The sequence below is a fragment of the Lissotriton helveticus genome, chromosome 7, assembly GCF_964261635.1.
Source record: "Lissotriton helveticus chromosome 7, aLisHel1.1, whole genome shotgun sequence".
Classification (NCBI taxonomy): domain Eukaryota; kingdom Metazoa; phylum Chordata; class Amphibia; order Caudata; family Salamandridae; genus Lissotriton; species Lissotriton helveticus.
In genome coordinates, this window is record NC_136068.1 from 194307268 (window position 1) to 194330178 (window position 22911).

Sequence of the window (22911 nt, forward strand, 5' to 3'; positions counted from 1 at the left end):
AATTGCCACCACTTTATACAGAGGCTCCAAATTTGGAATTGATGCATTCGTCTCCTTTTGCTCTATCTCCCTTTCACCATAAGGATACCAGTAAATGGTTTTACATCAGTGCCACTGTGTATGTCAGATTGGTGTAGATTCCATCCTAGAATCCCAACCACACTGCTGGCTTTTTACTATCTGATGGACTCTGGCTACTTAGAATCCCCCATAACTCCCATTCTTTAATGCTCAGTGCGTGCCATAGGTCTTATAGCCTTGCTTTCACCATCCCTTAAATATTACTTTGCACTGTGTACAAACTCACCTTTGCATGCCCAACAGGCTGCACACTTGTCATAGGAGTGTACTCCTGGTGCTGTCTTTGTGGAGTACCGAATATTGCAGCATGTTGCCTCATTGAACCTTTTCCTAGGTTTACAGAATACTCCTGTGTTGTATGTTATTCCCATGCACTGGATAGTTATTTGTAACTCAGTACAGTTATTGCCATTTGACGGAACTACGCATGTGTTTGCCACGCATGTCTTAACCACGCATATCTCAACCACGCAAGTCTTAACCACGCATATGCCTTTACTACGCATGCCTTTACAACAAAATATGCATTGTTAAGGCATGCATGGTAAAGAGATATGCGAGGTTAAGACTTATCAGGTAACCCTTCCCCTAACCCCTGCCCGAGACCTAAATCTACCCCCTACCGCCTGAAAACTAACCCCCTCCCCGAGCCCTAAATACTTTCCTGCCCCAAGCCCTAAAAATGACCTGACCCCTCCTGAGCCCTAAAAACTACCCTAACTCCCAGCCCTAAAAAGTATCCCGATCCCTGCCAACCGCCCTGAGCCCTAAAACATCCCTGCAAGTCCCTGACTTGAGACCTAAAACTAGCCCCTTCACTCTGGAAAACCAACCCCTCCCCCCGAACCCTATAAGCTTCCCTGCCCCCAAGCCCTAAACACTACCTGTCCTCCCCTAAGCCCTAAAAACTACCCAAGCCCTCAAAAGTTTCCCGACACCCCCAGCTCTGAAAACTACCCCAACACTTAAAATCTACCCCTGCCACCCTCCAAAAACCCGGCCCTGGCGCGCTCACCTCACTGCGTCCTCTCCCCATCCTTCCTGCTTTCGCCCAACAGCAGCTAGACAGCACACTGCCTTAACCACAAATATGTGTGTTTAACCCCTTCGCTGCGGCGGCAATTCCCCCCGCAGAGCTAGGGGGGTGGGGGGGTTGCGCGGCGCTCCCATGCTCGTGACGGAACCACTCTGTCACGAGCCTCGGGTGCGCTGTGCTGATGACGGAGCGGTTCCGTCACGTCCCCGCCCGCTCATCAGAACGTCCAGCGCAGGCGCGGAATCCGCGTCACGCAGGCGTGGAATCCGTGCCACGCAGGCGCGCCGAGCGGGCCGTGACGGTACAGCTCCGTCATCAGCACAGCGCGTCCGTGGCTGGTGACGGAGCGGTTCTGTCACCAGCATGGGAGGGGTTAAGGCAAGCGTGGTAGCACTTGCGTTGTTGGAACACGCGGGCTCTGCTCGGCATGTTGTTCCCACTATTTCCCCCATCAGAGAGTGCAGAGACCAGACTGGTCTTTATTTCCCTCTGCAAGCACATTGCCTTCTCCCAGACACAACTGACTGCCTGCTCACTCTACTACCTCTAGTGATGCTCACTCTCCCGCATCCATAAACACCACAGAGTACGAACCCTTCTCCATATATTAGACACTTACACCGCAGCCTGCCAACGACGCCAAAAATAGGTCACCTCTCTCCCACTGAGTCAGCCATTCTGGTAAAGGGCAGTGACTTTCCAACTATTCCTGGCACTGCTGATTCAGACACAGCTGATGTAAATGAGCGAGACCCGGTGGACATCTGCCCCTGCATGCTCATTTAATGTTCCAGCAACCCTGAAGCAAAAGCAGAAATCTGTCGGGGGCAAAGGTCACATCTCTTGTAGCCAGAACACAAAATATTCCTGAAGGGTCTTAAGGGACCTATCCTAAGAATTTGATAGCCATCGCCAGTCACACAGATACATAAATGCATTTCAAGTGCTCAAGGAACGTGTTAGTGTTGTTTCAGAATGTTTACCCAAGGAAGCTTCAATGTCGCAGGTAATTGTTATTTTTAAGGGCTATTGAATTCATAATTAACTGTTGTTGTGGTCTTCTCTGCGTTAGCCAGACAGCGCCACCTTGTGGCAGCATGCCAGGCAAGCTCCGGTACTAACAAATTGCCAAGCACCGGAAAACACCTGCTCAAATTAAGCAGTTCAATTCATAAACACCCATCCATTTTGCACAATAGTCCAAACCTCTAGAACCACTCACATGTAACTGAAAATTACACTAGCAAATGACGATTCAAACATGAGCACTTGAATGTTGCACATATGCACATTTTTTTAGTTGCGCATTTGCAACTGGACATTATGGGGTCCATTACAATGTCGGGCGGATCGCTACCGCCATGGTGGCGGTGGCGATCCGCCCGACATAAATGCCCGCCCGCCACCCTTTTCCCCCCCGCCACATTGCAATGGGGCGTAAAAGGGTTCCTATGGTGGCGGTGTCTATCAGACACCGCCAGCCATATTTGGATGGGCGTCTGCAGTTGCATTTCCGTGGCGGCAATGCCGCCACGAAAAGGCAGGCGGACTTCACACTGGGGGCCCCGCGCGGGCCCCCAGAGTGAAGGAGAGTACGGGGGTGCACACGGGGGGTACCTGTGGTACCCCCCTGCATTAGCATAATCAAAGCGGCAGGCACCGCGTGGTGCCTGCTGCTTTGATTATGCAAATGCTGAAATGCTTTTTTAGCATTGTGGCGGGCGGTGCAGAGAGCACCCACCCGCCACAATGCTAAACATACAGGATGTGCCCGCCACTGTGGCGGGCACATCCTAATACACTCCCCAGAGGACCCCCGCCATTATGGCGGGCGGTCCCGATTACCACGAGGATGGTGGGCGGGCAAAGTCCGCCCGCCATCCTAATGACCCCCTATGATTGACCTGAGGGTCTTTGCCGCTTGGAAATCGTGGGTCCTTCCAAGAATAGTCAAAATAGCAGAATACAGTTGGTGCACCTGCATTTCGCTGTGTAATATGGATCAACTTGCATCTGTGCACTCTGGTGACACCATAAATCACGAGGCCAAAGACCAACTGGTTTATAAATATTGCAGAACCACGAAATGGCAGTATAGAACCGTACTGCACATGCTAACTTTTATGCAGTTTTAGTATATATGTGTATTTTGGGGTAAGTTATCCTCAAAATACTGTTCTCCCCAAAGTGCAGTAAACGGTGAGCAAGGATTGGAATTATGGGGGTTATTACGATGGCGGCCGGAAGTCCTGTCGGCGAGTGGGACCACCTACCTGCAAGGCAATGGTCCCTCAGGGGGTATTACGCTGCAACCGCCACCGTGGCAGTCGCATCTGCCATATTAACCGCATCGGTGCGGCGCATTTTCCCGCTGTGCGCTGAGTTTTTGAAAAACCCGCGGTTCATGACGAGCTCAGCTCGTCATGAGCGTACGAGAGGTGTACCTCATGACGAGCTGAGCTCGTCATCAGCGTCGAAGGGGTTAAACATTACGGCGGGTTCTGCTAGCTGCCCGCTCCCGCCGCAATGTTAAAAATGCACTGTTTACATTTCCCTGCACTAAGTGGCAGGCACCATGCAGTGCCTGCCACATGGTGCAAGGAAATGTTGGGGGGCAACATAGGTTCCCTCCAGTGCTCTTTCCCCTGGCCCAGGGATTAAGGGGGGCCAGCTACGTGCACCCAAATCTGTTTTCCGTCATCCATTTCATGGCGGGTTGATCCCCGCGAAATGAGTGCTAGAAAAGGGATATCATAATCCTGACAGCGGTGTCTGACAGGTACTGCGGCCATACTGGCCGATGTGGCTGCTCCGACAGGCAGTGGGAAATTGACCTCCTGACGATTTCTGCCCGCCATGGTAATCTGGCGGGCAGAAAACAGCAGTACGATGGCGGAGGCCTGCCACTGACAAACCGTCGGCAGCGGGCCTTCTGCCATCGTAATCAGGTCCTATGTTTTGTTTTCTTTGCCTTTAAAGAATAATTTGTTGATAAAACAAAGGACAATGGTGATGGCAGAAGATTTTATCGCTCACCATATAATTATAGACTTACCACATTTATCACAGAATTTACTACATATATTTGCCACATCATTTTCAGATTTCAACAAAAGTGTAATTTCTAGCTCAAATTGGTGAAATAAATGCTGCCCGAGAATATGCCACATAAAATTGCCGCCTAATTATGATAACCGTACCGCATAATTGGGTCCTTTATTGCTGCATATTCTTAGTAGCCCTGATAAGGGTAAATCTCTGCAGAGTGTTTTGAAAGTTGCCTTTTTGATAATTAAACCCATATTTCACTGGAAACCCAAAAACGTTTTTCCATATTTCATGCTTCTGTGTGAAATATGGCTCAAATACCAGTATATTTTGTGCATTAAAAGCATCCATACTTTTAATGCGTAGAGGGTACATAATGGGTAACTGTGTAATTTGGCCCAATTTTGTCTTTCAGGCATTCAGGTGACATCATAAAACACGATGCTGAGTGGTTTGCAAATAGCAGCAGAAACCCAAGATGACCACATTGGACCATATACCATGTTATCCTTCACTTTTTTTTATATTACATGTTTATTTTGGTGTAGTGAGCTTGAAAAAGCTGTTGTCTTCAAAGTGCAACACAAATGGGCACTGAAAAGAATTGGAATGTTTAGGCTTTGTTGACCTTTTATGTATAAATTATTCATAAACAATTGACAATGCTTCGGGCCAGTGGATTTATATGATTCTGTGGGTGAGGCATTTACCACATAATTATGGATTTCGAGTATTTGTCTCATAATTTCTATACTTCACAAAAATGCGTCTAGCTCAAATGGATGAAAATAATACTGCCAGAGAATATGCTGAATAATTCACATTTTAGCTACATTATTTATTTGTATCTTTAAAAAACACAGTTAAAGTTAAGGGTCAAGTTATAGGGCCAGATGTATCAAGATACCCTTTTGCGATTCTCAAATAGCGATTTTTAAGGAATCGCTATTTGAGAATTGCAAAATGGTATGTATGTAAAAATTCGCTATTTTATAGCGATTTCTTAAAATTCCTTAATTGCGATTAGCAAATTGCTAATCGCAATTAAGGAATAATTTCCCATTCATTTCTATGGGCCAGGAGGCCCATAGGAATGAATGTGAAATTATTCTCAATTCTCAATTTGCGATTCGCAATTTGCTGATCGCAAATTGAGAATAATTTCAAGGGTGCAAGGGTGTCTTAAGGACACCATGCTGCACCCCCCCTGAAATTGACATGTGTGTGCATATGGCGCACATACATGCCCTAAGGGCATGTATGAGTGTCACATGGCACCTTTAGAATTTTCAAAAAGTGCATTTTTAAAAGAATTTGCAAATTACCACCAACTACAAGTTGGTGATAATTTGCGATTTCTTAGCCTAAATTCGGAAAGCTTAAATGCTACATACATAGCATTTAAGGAATCACAATTTGCGATTCCTTAAATGCCTGTGCAAAATTAAGGAATCGCAAATTTTGCGATACATCGCATTTGCCGATTTGTTTGTCGCAAACGCTGCTTTTTTCCGAATTGCAGCGTTTGCTACAAAAAAAACGGATGATACATCTACCCCAAGGTTCCCCCAAAGATAATCTGAATTGGCCAGTCATAGTTAGGTACACTAGCCACATCTTGGGTCTGTGTCGTGCGCTGCTTATGACCTCACATATGCGATCACTCATGATCTGTTAAATGCCATCATTGTCGATTTCACTGGCGTGATATTGTTCTATATTCCCTTTAAGGAGTCCTGGTGGCGTCATAAATCATGAGAGTTAAGGTCAAATGGTTTGTAAATGGCCTCTGAACCTCAATATGAGAATATGGGACCATATTACACATGGCACTATTTATGTATTTATGTATTTTTATTACTTGTTTATTTTGGAGCAGTTATTATGAAAGCAATGCTTTTTCAAAAAAGGACCTGTTTATTGAAAATAGTAGGTGAAATACTGGGCTACAGTACAAATAAAAACTGTAATATAGTCTGTAGTAAAATGTAAAAAATCCAACTTTGTAGAGAAAGTACACATGCTTTGTTAGTTTGCCCATCTTGTCTGTAGAAGTCAAAGGATTTTTGAGCTATTGATAGCAAAGTAGTGCTAACAATGAGACTTGATTGCCATTAGAATACCCAGGTTTCATGAATAGACTGCTGATTAAATAAACAGGCAAATGCTTTAAAATGCACATTCTGTCGCTGTAATTCAGCTTTCATTAAGACACTTCTGAGTAATCACATAGGCAATGCTTAAGGACAAGAATCTTTAAAGCTGCTCCTACAATGTTTATCTAACAATGGGTCCCAATTTAAATTAAAAGGTCATGGTTTGCTTAGCCCTTATGTAGAGGTAGATCATTAAATATTCAACAATGGTGAACCTTTGAAGAGCCGTTTTGTGCTGTTATGATCTAATTCCACTTTCAAACATAAAAGCTAATGAGCTGGAAATTTACCAGGAACACGTTGAAACCTACAGGTGACAGGTTTAGCCAGACCCAGTAAGAGAGTTTATGAAGCTATGTGTCTGCTACAGCAACCAGTCTGTAACAGGATTATGTTCATTGAGCACAAAGACAAACAGGGTTGAATACAGTGTGAGGGTGTCCTTGAGTTTGTTTTTATGAGGAACCTGATCAATCAATCAATCAATCACAGTATTTATAAAGCGCACTACTCACCCGTGAGGGTCTCAAGGCGCTGAGGGGGGGGGGGGCTGCTGCTATTGCTCGAAGAGCCAGGACTTGAGGCGCCTCCTGAAGGTGAGCAGGTTGTGGGTCTGTCGTAGTCAGGTTGGGTGGGTGTTCCAGGTCTTGGCAGCGAGGAAGGAGAAGGATCTGCCTCCGGAAGTGGTCCGTTGGATTCGAGGGACGGCGGCGAGGGCGAGATTGGCAGAGCGGAGCTGGCAGGCGGGGGTGTAGAAGTTGAGTCTGCTGTTCAGATAGGCTGGTCCGGAGTTGTGGAGTGCTTTGTGTGCGTGGGTGAGGAGCTTGAAGGTGATCCTCTTGTTGACGGGGAGCCAGTACAGGTCTCTTAGGTGGGTGGTGATGTGGCTGCAACGTGGGAGGTTGAGGATCAGTCGGGCCGAGGCGTTCTGGATGCGCTGTAGTCGCTGTAGGTGTTTGGTTGGAATTGCAGCGTAGAGTGCGTTGCCGTAGTCCAGCCGGCTGCTGACGAGGGCTTGGGTCACCGTTCTCCTGGTTTCGACCGGTATCCACTTGTAGATCCTGCGAAGCATGCAGAGGGTGTTGAAGTAGGAGGAGGAGACGGCATTGACCTGCTTGGACATGGAGAGCGAGGAGTCGAGGATGAATCCCAAGTTGGTGCGTGGTCTGTGGGTGTCGGTGCTGTTCCCAGTGATTTCGGCCACCAGGAGTCGTCCCAGGCAGACGGGGTAGGGCCGAGGATGAGGACTTCCGTCTTGTCCGAATTCAGCTTCAGGCGGCTGTTCCTCATCCACTCGGCGATGGCCTTCATACCCTCGTGGAGGTTAATTTTGGCGGTGTGCGGGTCCTTGGTAAAGGAGAGGATGAGCTGGGTGTCGTCGGCGTAGCAGATGATGTTCAGGTCATGTTGGCGGGCCACTTGTGCGAGGGGGGCCATGTAGATGTTGAACAGCTTCGGGCTGAGGGATGAGCCCTGGGGTCCACCGCAGATGAGGTTGGTTGCTTCGGCTTGGTAGGGTGGGAGGTGGACTCTCTGAGTTCTGTCAGAGAGGAAGGAGGTGGTCCAGTCCAGGGCTTTGTCCCGAATTACGGCATCTTGGAGGCACGTTCTTAGTGTGCGGTGGCAGTCCATGTCGAAGGCGACCGACAGGTCCAGGAGGATGAGGGCAGAGGTTTCGCCGTTGTCTAGTTGGCGTCGGATGTCTTCTGTGGCGGCGATGAGGGCTGTCTCGGTGCTGTGGTTCCGTCTGAATCCGGATTTTGACGGGTCTAGGATGTTGTTGTCCTCGAGGTGACGGGTCAGTTGTACGTTGGTGATTTTCTTGACGACCTTCGCCGGAAAAGGGAGCAGGGAGATGGGCCTGAAGTTCTTGAGGTCCTTGGGGTCGGCCTTGGGCTTTTTGAGGAGTGCGTTGATTTCGGCGTGCTTCCAGCTTTCCGGGAACGTCGCTGAGTCGAAGGAGATGTTGATGACCTTTCGCAGTTGGTGTGCGATGGTAGCGCTTGCTTTGTTGAACACGTGGTGTGGGCAGGGGTCTGCTGGTGATCCTGAGTGGATGGAGTTCATGATCTTGCATGTTTCCTCGTTGTTGACGTTGGCCCAGGAGGTCAGTAGGTTGGTGTCGTTCGGGGTGTTGTCTGTCGTGATCAGGGCTGGCGGGACGTTGAAGCTGTCATGGATGTCAACGATCTTGCGGTGCAAGAAGGTGGACAGTGAGTTGCACAGTGATTGCGAGGGTGGGATGTTGTTGGTGTTGGCGCTGGGGTTGGAGAGTTCCTTCACGATGCTGAAGAGTTCTTTGCAGTCCCGTGCGTTGTTGTCAAGGCGGGTTTTGAAGGAGGCTCTCTTGGTCGTTCTGATGAGTTGGTGATGTCTGCGCGTGGCGTCCTTGAGGGGAGCGTGGTTGTCTGACGTGCGGTCCTGGAGCCATTTCTTCTCTAGCTTCCGATATGTGTGCTTGGAGGTCTGGAGTTCTATGGTGAACCAGGAGGCCTTCTTGCTGTGGTGGGTGATGGAGGGTTTCTTTAGCGGGGCGAGAGTGTTGGCGCAGTCTTCGATCCACTGTCTGAGGTTCCGGGCGGCGGTGTCTGGGTCGGTGGGGTCGCTAGGTGGATTCAGGGCGAGGGCGGAGGTCAGCTGGTCCTCGGTGACTCTGCCCCAGCAGCGTCGCGGCAGCTGCTGGGTGTGGTGGTGCGTGGTTGCCTTCTCGAAAGTAAAGTGGATGCAACGGTGGTCAGCCCAGTGGAGTTCGGTGGTGTGGTTGAAAGTGACATGGGTGCTTGTGGAGAAGATGGGGTCGAGCGTGTGACCGGCTGCGTGGGTGGGATCGGTGACGAGTTGTCGGAATCCGAGGTCGGCAAGGTTGTCGATCAGGGTGGCGGAGTTGTTGTCGTTGTTGTTCTCGAGGTGGTAGTTCAGGTCCCCGAGGAGGAGAGGGCATGGGTGCTGGCGAGGTCGGCGATGGAGTCACTGAACTTGGCCCGGGGTCCAGGAGGTCTGTAGACGAGTGTTCCTCTGAGAGTGGTGTTGGGGTCTGTGTGGATCCGGAAGTGGAGGTGTTCGGCGGAGTTGAGAGAGTCGTCTGCCAGTGTGTGGACCTGGAGTGTGTACAATGGCTATTCCTCCTCCGATTCCGCTGGCGCGATCCCTGCGGGTGATCTTGTATCTGTCTGGGATGGCTATGGTGATGTCAGGTGCCTAAGAGTCGTTCCACCAGGTCTCGGTCAGGAATGCTACATCTGGTTCCGTTGAGTCCAGAAGGTCCCACAGCTCGATGGCGTGTTGGCGCGCGGAGCAGGTGTTGAGGAGTATGCAGCGGAGGTTGTTGGGTCCGGTCCTTGGAGGTTTGGTGGTTCTGTCGCAGGAGAAGCTGCAGATGTGGCAGGAGAAGGGTCCATGGGTGCGTTTTGGGGCAGCCTGAAAGCAGCGGTGGTTCCGGCCGGTGTTGAGAGCAAGGAGGGTGCTGGCATCGTAACAGAGTCTGGCATTGTGGGGTGTGCGGGGTCCAGGGGTTCTGGCGCTGGGCGCAGTACAGGCACGGGCGGGCGTAGATGGGCTTGCCTTTTTGTGCGCCTTCGGCGTGCCAGCGGCGCGCCCGTTGCGCGCGTCCGTTGCACTTCCGCGTGGCGTCCTTCATAAAAGGCGAAGTGGGAGGGAGGAGCAGCTGGTAGGCGGGAGCGGGGCGGCCAATGGGAGGGTTCCAGAAGGCAAAGGGGGCGGGCCGCAGGGGGGCAGCGCCGGGACGGGTCACAAAAGTCCTGAGAGATGTTGTTAGGTTTTGCCAGGTGTGTGATATTCCTACTGCTTCACATAAAGCATTTCAAGTAATGTCAATGTCACCTGTTTTGGCTTTTGGACATTGAAACATTGTTTGCAAGCTTGGTTGAAATACAGACATGGTAACATGTGGTTAGCAGTAGCAGGTGCCGGTTAAACACACAAAGTGAGGCTTGCACTGATCCTGCTCATAGCCATTTCTCACCAGTGTTGTATGTTAGTGTAGCTGGGCAAATAACTTTTCAGTTTAAAAAAAGCCAAAAATATAAGCCCTTTTGGCAGGTTGAAATGGGTGATATCAATAGTGGGTCTTGGAGGAGAGAACAACATAGTGTCTATGATGGGGAGGGAAGAAGCAAAGCAACAAGTTGAGTCAAAAGAGCACCGTCCAGGAACAAGTGCGGGATCATAGGGGAATAAGGAGCAGAGCACGGTACAGTTGTTGGAGAAAAGTATAAGGTCCAGAAGAATTTAGCAGCACATGGTCTGGGGGGGGGAGGGGCGTGCAGTACATGGGAGATGGCCCCAGCAAGGTCGTGCATGATGAAGAGGCTCCCGGGCTCGGAATCACTTTTTTGGTTTAAATCCTGGTTAAGCATGCCATCTGTGCCCTGTTGCTTTTGCACCCCGACTACTATCACTTCAAAACCATCTCAAATGTAGATGATTCGGAATATTACCTGAACTGCAACATTTTCTCTGCAACAAGCACACCATTTGATGACCGTGCTCCTCGGGATCCCTAATCAATACTGGAGTCCCACATATTGATGCCACCGACCACTTGAACAGGAAGGCAGTAGCATCAGTGGCCCATCATTCCTCCTTCCTTCAGACTTATGTTGCTTTTTACAGTGTTGCTGTGCTGCAAAGTGCACATTCTTCTTGGACGGTGTTGATTCCAATGCTCACTGGTCCTTATCCTCTTGACCAAGATTCCCGACGACATTCTTGCACCCCATCCTTCGCTGACCCTCCGATGCAAGACCAGCGTAACTCTAGATCTTTTCTTTTGTATCTACGGGCTGATTCCCTGAAAAATATAAAGACTGATTTTCAGGTTGGCACTGCCAGTCCCTCACCATTGGACTACTTCCTTCTAGTTGGGGTCGTTTCAAGGTCATGGCTACTTCAAAATAGAGATTATCCTGTTGATACCAATGACTGCCAGAGCTAAAGTGCACTTCTAGAGCTACCTCAAATGCTTGAAACCATCTGTCTATGTCATCCCCTTCCTTGAAGTCAGGCACCAAGTTTCTGGGTATGTGATGTTTTTCTTCAACACTGGACACAGTAGTTTTGTTGCCTCCATTTCCGCTAGACTCTCCCACCTGTTTAGCCTTCAAGTCCAGCTCCTAGAGACTCAGTTCATGAGCCAGAAAGATCCTTTTCGCTGTCAAGGATCTCTCAGCCTCAGCTTTTCTCTCCTCTGCAGACAACTGGGTGCTGCAGACTCAGGCCAGTCTGATCCTAACAACTACTACCATATCTCCAACATCCCAACTTTGGCCACGATATTGGAAAAACTTGTGCATCAACAACTTTGCAGTCACATTGAGCAATTCCAACTCCTGGAAGAGTGCCAGTCTGGTTTCAGGCCAGATCACAGTACTGAAACTGCCCTCGTCAACACTGTCGACGACTCTCTACTTTTGCTCATTCAGAATGAATCTTTCTTATTAATCCTACTTGATCAATCAGCTGCGTTTGAAACAGTTAAACATGAGGTTCTTATAAATCTCTTTGGTGAATGCATCTATCTGGTACTGTGGTAAAATGGCTCTCATTCCTACACAACAGATCTCTTAATCAACCACACCCTATTCAACCATACAATAGTCAGGATCGGAATTCCTCAAGGCTCAAATCTTTTACTCACCCTGTTCAGCCTGTACATGGAACCCCTGACCGAAATCCTCAAACTCAATGCCATCTCCCACTACATGTATGCTAATGATGTGCAACTTTGCTTCAAAATTGCCTCACCAGAAGACATCATCATCCTCAATAACTCTTTGACAAAACACAACATTGGCTGGCTCATAACCACCTCAAACTTAACACATTCAAAAGTGAATTCCTCTTAATCTCTCCACCCAATACCACCTCTAACATCAAAGATTGACTATCCCATCTTGCAGCCTTGAACTACACCCCACACATTATTGAATTAGAAAATTCTCTAGGAATAATCTTAGACAATAACCACTCCATGCAGAACCACATCTGTGCCTCCACCAGAGGGGCCAATCATCAACTTCACTCATTAAGGAAACTAAACCCTTTCCTTCCCACTACAGATCTCAAGACAGCAGTTCACACACTTGGGATCTCCAAACTAGACTATGGTAGTGCTACCCTCATGGGCCTACCAAAAATAAAACTAGCACCTTTAAAGGCTAACTTGAAAGCGGCTGCTCGGATCATCACAGGCTCGAAAAAAGTGATCATATCACACCTGTCCTGCAAACACTGAAGTGGCTACCTTATGAGGTAAGGATCCATCTCAAAAGTTCTTGCATGACACATAAAGATCTTCACCATAACACTCCACCCTACCTGGTGCAAAAACTGGCTCTATCTGGTGGGATTGTAACTTATTGAACAACAAGCTCTCTACTGCTGAAGACCCACAAATTCAACTGAAAGAAAACCTATACGCAAGGCTTCGCAGTATCTGCCCCAAACATTTGGAACTCTTTTCTAGTTCGAGCACCAGAGTAATCGTTATGGACTATTACATTTCAGATAGCTGATGTGTTCATATATGGTCACATTTTGTTTATTTGTAGCCCTGATGAAGTCAGTGGTGAACATACCGATTGTGCCCCCTTACAACGTATGTTTTTTTCCCGCAGGCAATTACAACGTGGTCGTTACAATGACTGCATTGTAACAAAACATATACCATTACCCCACAAGTCATAACAACAACTTGCTCTAGGGGGGGTGCTGGATGTTGGAATAGTATAATTTACTATTCCAACTCCAGTATGTCCAACAGTAGGGAAGGTGTTGGATTTTAAATTCAACACCTTCTGACCCCTCCACAAGTCATTGTTCTGACTTGCAGAGTAATGGTTTGCATTGTTACAACACGGTTGATGTAACAACCGCGTTGTAATTGCCTGCAAGGGAAAAGTATTTGTGGTAAATTATGTTTACCGGACATACCATACTGACGAAACACATTTTGTCAACAAGTATGGCTACGAGACTTGTCAAGATTGCTGGATGCATGTGAAGACAAAAAATAAAGAACTATTGTGTATGCTGGACTTTGGGATATATTTTACATTTTACTCTGTGGTGCTCAGAGGACCTTCAGAAATTATTGTTGGAGGCGCTATCTCCCTATTTAGAGTGTGTGGTAGCCACTTCTTCTCCATGGAGCTCCCTCAAGATTTCTGCTTTCGAGTCAATTAGGCACACACGATTTTACACAATTCTTGACTTAGTCACCTTGTTGTTTTTAATGTTGCACTTTTTAAGTTAGTTTAATAATTTTCAGTATTCACAAACTGCATTTTCTAGTAACTTACACTTTTGTAGCAACCTTACACTTTTGTTGTAAGTCCAGCACTACACATGGCCAACCGCTAAGAGTGCAATACTTTCCCTTAGAAAATAATGGAAGTAATGACTTGTTACAAAAGTGTATGTTACTTCAAAAGTCCAGTTAGTGAATATCACTGTGTAATAGGTTTTGTAGTACTACTGTAGTACTACAAAATATACTAAAAGTGCAGTTTGTGAATCAGGCCTGAAGCATTTAGACGAGGGCTTCAGTTTGTTGCACTCTGAATCATTAAGATAGTGTGTGTATTATATTACATTTCATGCAATATCGCACAGTCAAATGTGAACACATTCTTTGTCATGCACATCCTTCATAGAGTAGACACCTCATAATGCAAATTGCATGCCATGCTTCCTCTCAGTCATTGTTGGCACATGGGACTGCAAAGGGGAGCTTACATCAGTGGTCTTCAAACTTTGTTACATCCCGCCCTGCCTGAGAAAAATGTAAAGCCCACCTCACATCTTTGAAGAGGTAGATCAAGACAAAGACTTGGAGGCTACTAAATAGGGTGGATTTATATATAGTTTGTGAAACATTTCAAACAGAGGCAAAAGAGGGGTAGCAAGCATCCATGATTGTTCAGACCCTTGCCTGTGCATAAACTGCAGGTAACTGGGCTGCAAGTTGTTTGACCTTGGAATAACGGGTTTCTTTTGTTAAAATACTTATCACATGTGTTCTATGAGTGTAGAGTCTTGTCATTTAAGACTGTCAGAAAACAACAATGGGAAGCAGTAATTTCAAATAGGACTTAAGCTTAAAAATTGAAAGTTCAATTTTTCAAGCCTTTATACTTCCAACATAATTTTCATTTACCGTATTTTCTGGCGTATAAGACGACTGGGTGTATAAGACGACCCCCTACTTTTCCTTTTAAAATAAAGGGTTTGGGCTATATTCACCAGCTTATAAAATGATCCCGGCGTATAAGACGACTCCCGACTTTTGAAAAGATTTTCAAGGGTTAAAAAGTAGTCTTATACGCCAGAAAAATGGTAGTTAAATAAAAAAGATCTTTGATTGGCCCGCCTCTTGTTTTCAGAGACACATAAACCAACAAGTAGTTTGATGATTGGAGCTCAGATCAAGAAGAGTATGAGAGAGGTGAGAGATGGACACTGAAAATGTATTTGGTGCACACTGCATAGTTCCTTACAAATGAGCAATTCTTGACAATAGGGGCCAAAGAATTGGAAGGTCTCAGTGAAAACTGGGCAGCATCATTCTGGATTTGCAGCCTCAGAGTAGATACATGTAGGCCTAAATAAAGGCAACAGCTGGCTCAAGGACCGGATAACTTTGCACTGAGGATAGACTTGTTATGCTAAGAGATCATGCCACTCACAAAGCTTATCACTGTGGTAGTCTAACTCCTATAACTGTGGAAAGAACGCCAAATGTCTGAAAATAAACGTTCTACAGTAAACCCCTGCTCGACTTATACCTTTTCAGTACCTTTGTGACTGCCTTAACCCTACTGTCAATTCCATCCCCTCGCTGGTGCTCTGAAGCACTGCAGAGGCTGCTGGAGGTTCATATAGAAATTATAGATAAAATTAATGTAATAATCAAGGTTGCACTAAACAACTTAAGGTACCACTGAAGTCAAGTTCTAGAAAGAGGTGTTTCAAAGTATTATATAGTAAAAACGACATTAAACACCAGCAGTCTGAGGAAATTGTAATGAATGAGAATCGTAAAGGCTAGCAAACATTTTTTTTATATAGGTTTAAGAGTTTGCATAAACTCCCATGAAATGAAGTTCATAAATTACAAGAAGTCATATAATGGCCTCAGTTTTAATGGGACAAAGGTTAGACGAGTTATTGTCTGGCAATTTTACAGAGCATAATTGGTCGTTAAGATTGCATGGCACATCCATGAATATACAAACGAAATGACACAAAACGTACACATGGAGCTAATGTGAACGGCAGACACATTCATAGAGGACAAACTTAAATTTTACACACTTATTCATGTTTCTCCTCTCACTAAAACTAATACTGAATCACATTAAATGCAAATATTGGCAGATATAAGTAAATAAACACTAAGCAAGCAGTACATTAAAACAAAGCTGGGTAAAAAGTTTGTTTTATTGCATTAAATATCAGTATTTAATTGCAAACTGCAGGTACATGGCTCAATATTAGTGCATTTTGATTAACTGTCAGGGGTAGTGAATATTGAGATAAAATGGAAAATGCCAAAATGCATTGTGGTTTTATTACCAAGCAGTCTGCAGATTGCTGAACAAGAGAATTGTAAAGTGTGTTCTGGCATAATGCTCTGAGGTCCCTGCTCACTCTCGGTTCTTTCCAGCAGCAGCCCATCCTCTAAGCCGAGGGGCCCCACCCTTCTACCTTTTCTCCGTACTGAAGTGTGTCTGTCAGGCGGAGCAAAGGTCAGTCTGACAGACACTCTTCTTGTTCAGGTCAGTCATCCAGGGTTTTTACATGCACTAAATACGCAGGCGCCTGGCTTCCAGTACTGAACTTTGCTGGGCTGAAGAGGTTACAGCTCTATGGGTGTGACATCCCCAGTTCAGTAAAATGCCTTGACCTCCCCCTCATGACAAAAAAAAGTGTCATTGTTAGCCTCGGACATGTGCGCTTCAGTTTTGAACCCTGAAGTGCCCAGAGAGAGTGTCATTTACTGACACCTCATCACAGAGCGGGGTGGGGTCAACATAGCCGAGTCTCTCAGAGCAGTAATAATGACAGTGGGGGTTCCTCCGCTAAAGCGGAGCAGCGTCGCGTCACTGCTTTTAAGCAGTGAAATAATGGAAAAATTAAATGATAATAACTCAAGGTTATAATTTTATTTGTTCCTGCAGAGGCATTTTCGCAGGCGGGGTTGCTCTGCTCTCAGAGCAGGGTGAAGAGTGGTAGGCACACCCTGTAAGTGCGGATGAATGTTTGACTGGCGGTCTTGGGCCCCTTCACTTTTGAATCCTCAGACATCATCCACCGTAGGGCCTCAAATTGGTTGCTGGCCCCTGCTTTTGGACTATATGCAACACCACCTTCAAAAAAGCGTTGAGAAAGAGGTTCGGGGAACGTCCTTTACAACGGAACTTTTACAACGAAGTACCGTTACGACGCAGGTTTAACAACGAAAGTCATTACAACGACTTTCGCTGGAGGGTGCTCTAGGATAGGTAATAGTTCAATTTACTATCCAACACCTTCCCTACTATCCACAGGGACTGGAGTTGGAATAGTAAATTAAACTATTCACTCTCCAGCGCCCCCAACGCAAGTCGTTGTAACGACTTGCGTTGTAAAACCTGCGTCGTAACGGTACGCGTTGTAAAAGCACGCGTTGTACCGTCATACATCCAAGTGGTTCACTCCAGACTCCGGGCTGTATGCCCTAGGCTGGACCTTCATCATAAGGCTGCACTGACTCCGTACATTAACCACACCATGCTTACTTTCCTCAAACAATTTATTAAAGGGGACTGCACTGGGAAATTTGAGAACACTTGCTTTGCTTGACAAGGCCCAATCATCCTTGAAGACGGTATTCAACCCACTTTTTGGACAGGCAGGCAGTGGCAGAGGGTGTTCAGGCGGCCATTTCAACCCGCAAGGTCCTCAAAGAGGCTTCTTCCTTTGAGGAAGAGGCTGTGGGCAAAATTCCTCCCAAGCAGGCTTCTACCCCTCAAGGCCTAGGGACTTACTGAGGGAGTTACAACCGAGACATAAACAGGGGTAATCTATCCTCTAACAATCAGCCTACAGTTAACAAACCCGTCTTTCCTTTCGACTCTTCCACTGGGGGGCAGATTGTGTCACTTTGGTCACAACTGGGCCAAAATGTCGAAATATTGCTGGATGTTGGGCACGGTTCAGGGTTACCTTATAGAGTTTGCTCAGAGATCGGTTCAAATATACCTCTCTCAAACTCTTCCTTTTTGGCAACAAGACATGGCTTTCATCGACTCCAAATACCTATTTGGGACTTTTCTTCCAAGGGCCATCAGAAGAACTGCGATTTCATATAATTATTATTCGGTTTTGCCAGATCAATGATATTTATGTAAGTCTGGGTTAATATCTGAGTGCATTGTGGAGGGTTGGGTGGGAAAGTGTGACACAAAAGAGGGAAGCAATACCTTCCACCATGTCATCATCATTCTGGAGACTGCTTTCTAGTGGGCAATCGGTTCTCCAGTGTGGAGCTCGAAATTTATGGAGAAATGGTCCATCGGTAGTGTGTAAGTCTTTCGGCTCCCCTTAGTGTTTAATAGCTATCTCACACTTTTGGCCTGCAGCCTTTGTCCTCCTGTCTGTTTTCTTGTTGTAGTTTTCACACTTTGGGACACAGCACTGGGATTTTTTTGTCCCCATGTATATCGTATAGCACTGCAATATCATATCACTCACTCTCTGAGGAGTAGCCTTTTTCCATTGACTGCCATTGTACGGTCTAGTGGCATTGCTGTTCGGTGTGTGTGCCATGATATCCTTGTTCTTTAACGGCCGGGTTGTCCTACTTTTCAGAGCGTTGACGCAGAAGTCTACATTAGTAGTCTACTCATCTACCTTCTCTCCACTGTCTAGCGTATTACTTCACAATAGTGCAATATAATTTTTTCTGCCACTATTGTGAGTCTCTCCAGAATTCACCTTCACTAACCAGCAGCTACAACATTCCAAGTATTGTGTTCATAGTTCTGGCTATCCCATCCTAAAATCCAGGAGTGACTTTTCCATTACTCTACATCAAGCCACCCTCTCTACTATGACTTACTTTAAATTCTGTGATAGGCGTCATATCTATCAGTTACACATTTTCCAGGGTGTAGTGCTTATTTATACTCTACTCCTAAACATTCATACTCTCAAGGAGTAGTATTCCTATTATATAATGTTTGTAAATTAGCTAGGATGCCCAGTATGCTCTTCCTGCATCCTAGTCTACCCCCTCTTAACATTTTGCTTCATGACTCACCATGAATTCACTCCACATCACAATAAATGTTCTTTGCTCATGCATGCTGTGGTCTATGTTTTGTTTATGATTGTCACTGAGATGTATGACACTACAACGCATGCTTTTACAACGCCTGCTATTACGACGCAGGTTTTACAACGCAAGTCGTTACTATGACTTGCGTTGGGGGGTGCTGGATAGTGAATAGTTTAATTTACTATTCCAACTCCAGTCCCCGTGGATATTAGGGAAGGTGTTGGATTGTAATTAAACTATTCCCTATCCTAGAGCGCCCCCCAGCGCAATTCGTTGTAATAACTTGCGTTGTAAAAGTTGCGTCGTAATGGTAGTGCGTTGTAAAAGTTGCGTTGTAAAGGATGTTTCCCTTGTCACTGTCCTTCACTTTTATGCTTGCTGTTCCCTTGCTTTGAGCCCCTTTTTGCAGGCATGCTAGAGACTTTCACAGTTGTTTATTACGAGGGCTGATATGCGTTCCCTATTGTGCCTTGCTTTGCACCTGCAAGTTATTTTTTCTCCTTGATTATTCTCAAGTGTTCTTTTGCTGGTACTTCAAGTTCTTCTTTTCAGCTCTGGGAGCCCAGTTCGTGTTTGGTGGATGGTTTCTGCTTTGGAGAAAATGCCTTGTGTCAGCAAATTGCTTTTAGGTATTCAGAAATATACCCTTGACTTTGGAGTTTATTTCTGAATACCCAAAAAAGAATGCTGAGTGGGTCACAATGACTAGATTTCCAGCTTCCATTCCAGTTTAATGAAAGTGCTTCCACCATGTGGTGGAGAACTCTTGTCAGAAGTCAACTAGAAGAGTTCTGGTTATTTTTATATGTGGTGGGCAGTCTGCCACAGGATGGGTGGAGGCAGCCTTGGTGGACGTACCACCAGGTCCTAAACAAGCCCTTATGTATCCTCATTAATACCGAGTGGGCACAAGTGTTTGAAAGATTTCATCACTCTGTCCGTCATTTTATTTTGTGAGGTTGCTATGTGCATCCTAAGTGGCTAAGAGTATGCCAAGATGTGGGTCTTTTGCTCACTGTGCCACTGGATTCAAGCGAGCATGGTTGATGAAGGGTTAAACTCTGAAAACGATCCCAAGTTGCTTTTTTTCTGGTCCAGGGATGACCTGGCTTGGCAGTTCAGGCTGAACGGTTGCCAAAGGGAGCAGGGTCAAGACTGATTTGCATATGGCTGGGTTCAAACTGGGGTGACGTGACGCGATAAATAACGATGAATTAAACCCAGATCTGTGACTGGGGGGTGAGTGTTTGAAAAGTTTTATTTTGTGATGTTGCCGGGTAAAAGTGTTAACAGGGCCGATGAGTGTAAAAACACAAATGGCAATGCTTTAGGAATGCTTTGGTTAAGTGTCTGCCCACTTAGAGTGTCAACAAATGTAAATACTTAAGCACGGCAACTTTATAAATGAAAGCCTTATACATTCATTGATCTGCTACAATATATGAACACACACTGCTGCAATAAGTCTGCTGTCACCAACTTCTTGCAGAATTCGGTCTAATAAATCCTGCATAACATACAAGATAATTAATATTGTTGTCTCTCTCTCTGCCAACAATGAAGCAGAGTCACACCATTTTTGACTACATACTCTCTTTCTGATGCAAGAACTTGCCAAATATTCTGTAATGCAGAAGTAGAAACCATATTCCTTCAAGTACAATAAAGCACATGTCATGATTCAAACCTGAAAAGATTTACATAGACTAAAACCTATATATTGAGAGTTTAACATCAAATGTACAAGCTTTCTATATGAAATAAGTTCCACTCCTGAATAGATTTGCCATTTAAAGAGATAATAATGTGGGCATTTTTCATAAACACTGAATATTGTTGTGTCGTCTTGAAAGTGTGCTAAAATGACAATGTGGTTAATAAATCATCCAAAATACCCATATATCGACAATCAGCAGCAGATTTAGGGATCAGGCAAATGGGCATTTGCCGCAATAGTTCCCATCTTTTCTCATACAGAAATTATTTCTCCTCATTGCCTGAAAATGTAGTGGTGTTTGGAAAATACTCACACTGTATACTCCAAGACACCCTTTTTGGACTCAATTTATAAGATCACTTGGGGAAATAATTATTTTGGGGGAAAAAAAAGTGCCAGGGCTCTGGTCAGGAGGCCACTGCAGTTTGCACCACACAGTGCCCCTGCCATGCTGCCAACGATAGTAACAAAACAACTACCAACCATCACACTTCTACAAATGTGACAATTCGGACTATTTAAGGCCCTCAAACCTACAAGAATGACTTGGGTGGCAGTTAATAGTCATTTTGAATGTATATTGAATGAATTACCTGTTGTTGTGCTCATCTCTAAATTAGCCAGACAGCGCCACCTTGTTGCGGCTGTCAGAAGCACCTGTGTTGAGAATTAGATGCTGGAGCCAAGCACCGGAAACCCCTTGCTCAAATTAAGCACTGGCTTGGGGTGAAAAAAAGCATGTGGAATATTTATGAATACCCACAAAGTTACATAACTTAATCAGTTTCCTCAAATGATAGTAAAGACTACACTTGCCCTGGCAACCTCTCTTAACCCATTCCTTTCCAGAACTTACCAGTACTGAAAAGCTAGTCTCTTGGTTTGTATTTCCTCAGCCCCTTTGTGACAGTAAATATCGACAAATCTCCATTCCAACAATCTCAGGGGCATATTATCAAGGGGGTTTATCTCCGCTTTTTTGGCTTTAAAAGCCAAGAAAGCGGAGATAAAATTATCTCCCTATTACCTAGCTGTCGCTAACACCAGTTAGCGACAGCTAGTAGGAGATAGCGACCATCTTGGGCCCCACTTTGCATGTCAGTGATCTTTATCACTAATGACATGCAAAGTGGGCGTGCCAAGATGTTAGCGACTGGAAACAGTCGCTAACATCGCTATCTCCTATTACCAACTTTTGGAGATAACACCTGCCCTGAGCAGTTCTTAGCCATGTTATCCAATGGGAGGTGGATAACATGGCTAAGAGCATTAGCTCGGTAATGCATGAATATCGCTGACTTTTCAGCGATATTCATGCATTGCGGCCGTTTTTTATCGCATTTGCGATAAACCTTGGTAATACCAAGGTTTATCTGCGATAAAAATCGCCGCAGCCCAGCGGTAAAATTTTGTCTCCAACCAAGCAATAGCGATAATTATCGCTATTGCTTGGTAATATGCCGCTACATTTTTATTTATGATGGCAGATCATGTAGTGGATGCGCAAGGGAAATTTAGACAAACTAAAAGTTTTCCCATTTATTTTAAATAGAATAATTAGAAAGTGAAGGGTGTAATTATGTTACTTACCAATGGTAGTGATAACAGTGATGGCGAAATAGAAGGACCCAGCAAATTTCCATTGCTTTCCTGCTCGATGAGGCTCGGATCTTATGACTACTCTCTCAATGTCTTGGTAATCTTCATCAGAGAATTCGTACTTCCTCTTTAGATCTGCTTGCTGTTGCTCCAGAACCCACTTCCTAGAGGCCTCTGATTCGGACTCCAGGGCGTCAAAGACTGCGGCACCGACCAACAGGTAGGAGAACATGCAAAGGATGAGAGAAACCGTCCTTATGTTTTGCTTCTTCATAATTTGGAGGGAGAGCATTCAACTCAGGAAAAAGCTTGGGAAGACAATGGCGAATGTTGAGCGGGCAAGGCTCGCGAAACTGACATACGCGGATCTGTAAAAAAATGATCTCCGTTTAATTTATATGAAAATTAATTAATTCATGTAGTAAAAATCACTTCACTATTGGTTAAATAATTAAACATATAAGAGGAAACAAGCATATGTGATAGTCAAAGTTGAGCTAAATTACAAAGTAAATTGCAGTAGTACAGGGCAATTCGATTGTACAAACCTTTGTCACTTTTGTAGTGAGCGCAAGCAATAAGTGAATGATCAAACCAGCAATTACTGGCAGGAAGAAAATAAGACATTTTGTACAAGATGTAGTTGAAAATATTTGTTTCATGACTGATGCAAAAATGTCTGACACCGGTGACAAATGACCAGATTGGTGCAATCTCTTTAATGTATAAAATTCAGTCCTGATAATTTGGAATATTAACGTTGCAGCTAACTAAAAAATTACCCTCCACTGCCACCAGCCCAAACGATCATTACTATTTACCAGTGTGAGAAACAATGCTTATATTTAGTAAGGAAATTGTGTGCTACTTGCTGAAAGTAAAACAAAAAAAACAATCACTCAAGAGTCTCACCAAAACAGACGTTGCAGAGACT

General features: G+C 45.3%; 1 protein-coding gene across 1 annotated transcript in view; it reads right to left on the reverse strand.

Moving 5' to 3' along the window:
- The window catches only part of KCNK15 (potassium two pore domain channel subfamily K member 15), a 124471-nt gene extending 102130 nt beyond the window's left edge, over window positions 1–22341 (reverse strand). Inside the window, exon 1 of the mRNA XM_078651924.1 lies at window positions 21969–22341. Coding sequence (XP_078508050.1) covers window positions 21969–22269 — 301 coding nt within the window. The 5' untranslated portion in view covers window positions 22270–22341. The remainder of the gene's footprint in view (window positions 1–21968) is intronic.
- Window positions 22342–22911: the final 570 nt, after the last annotated feature.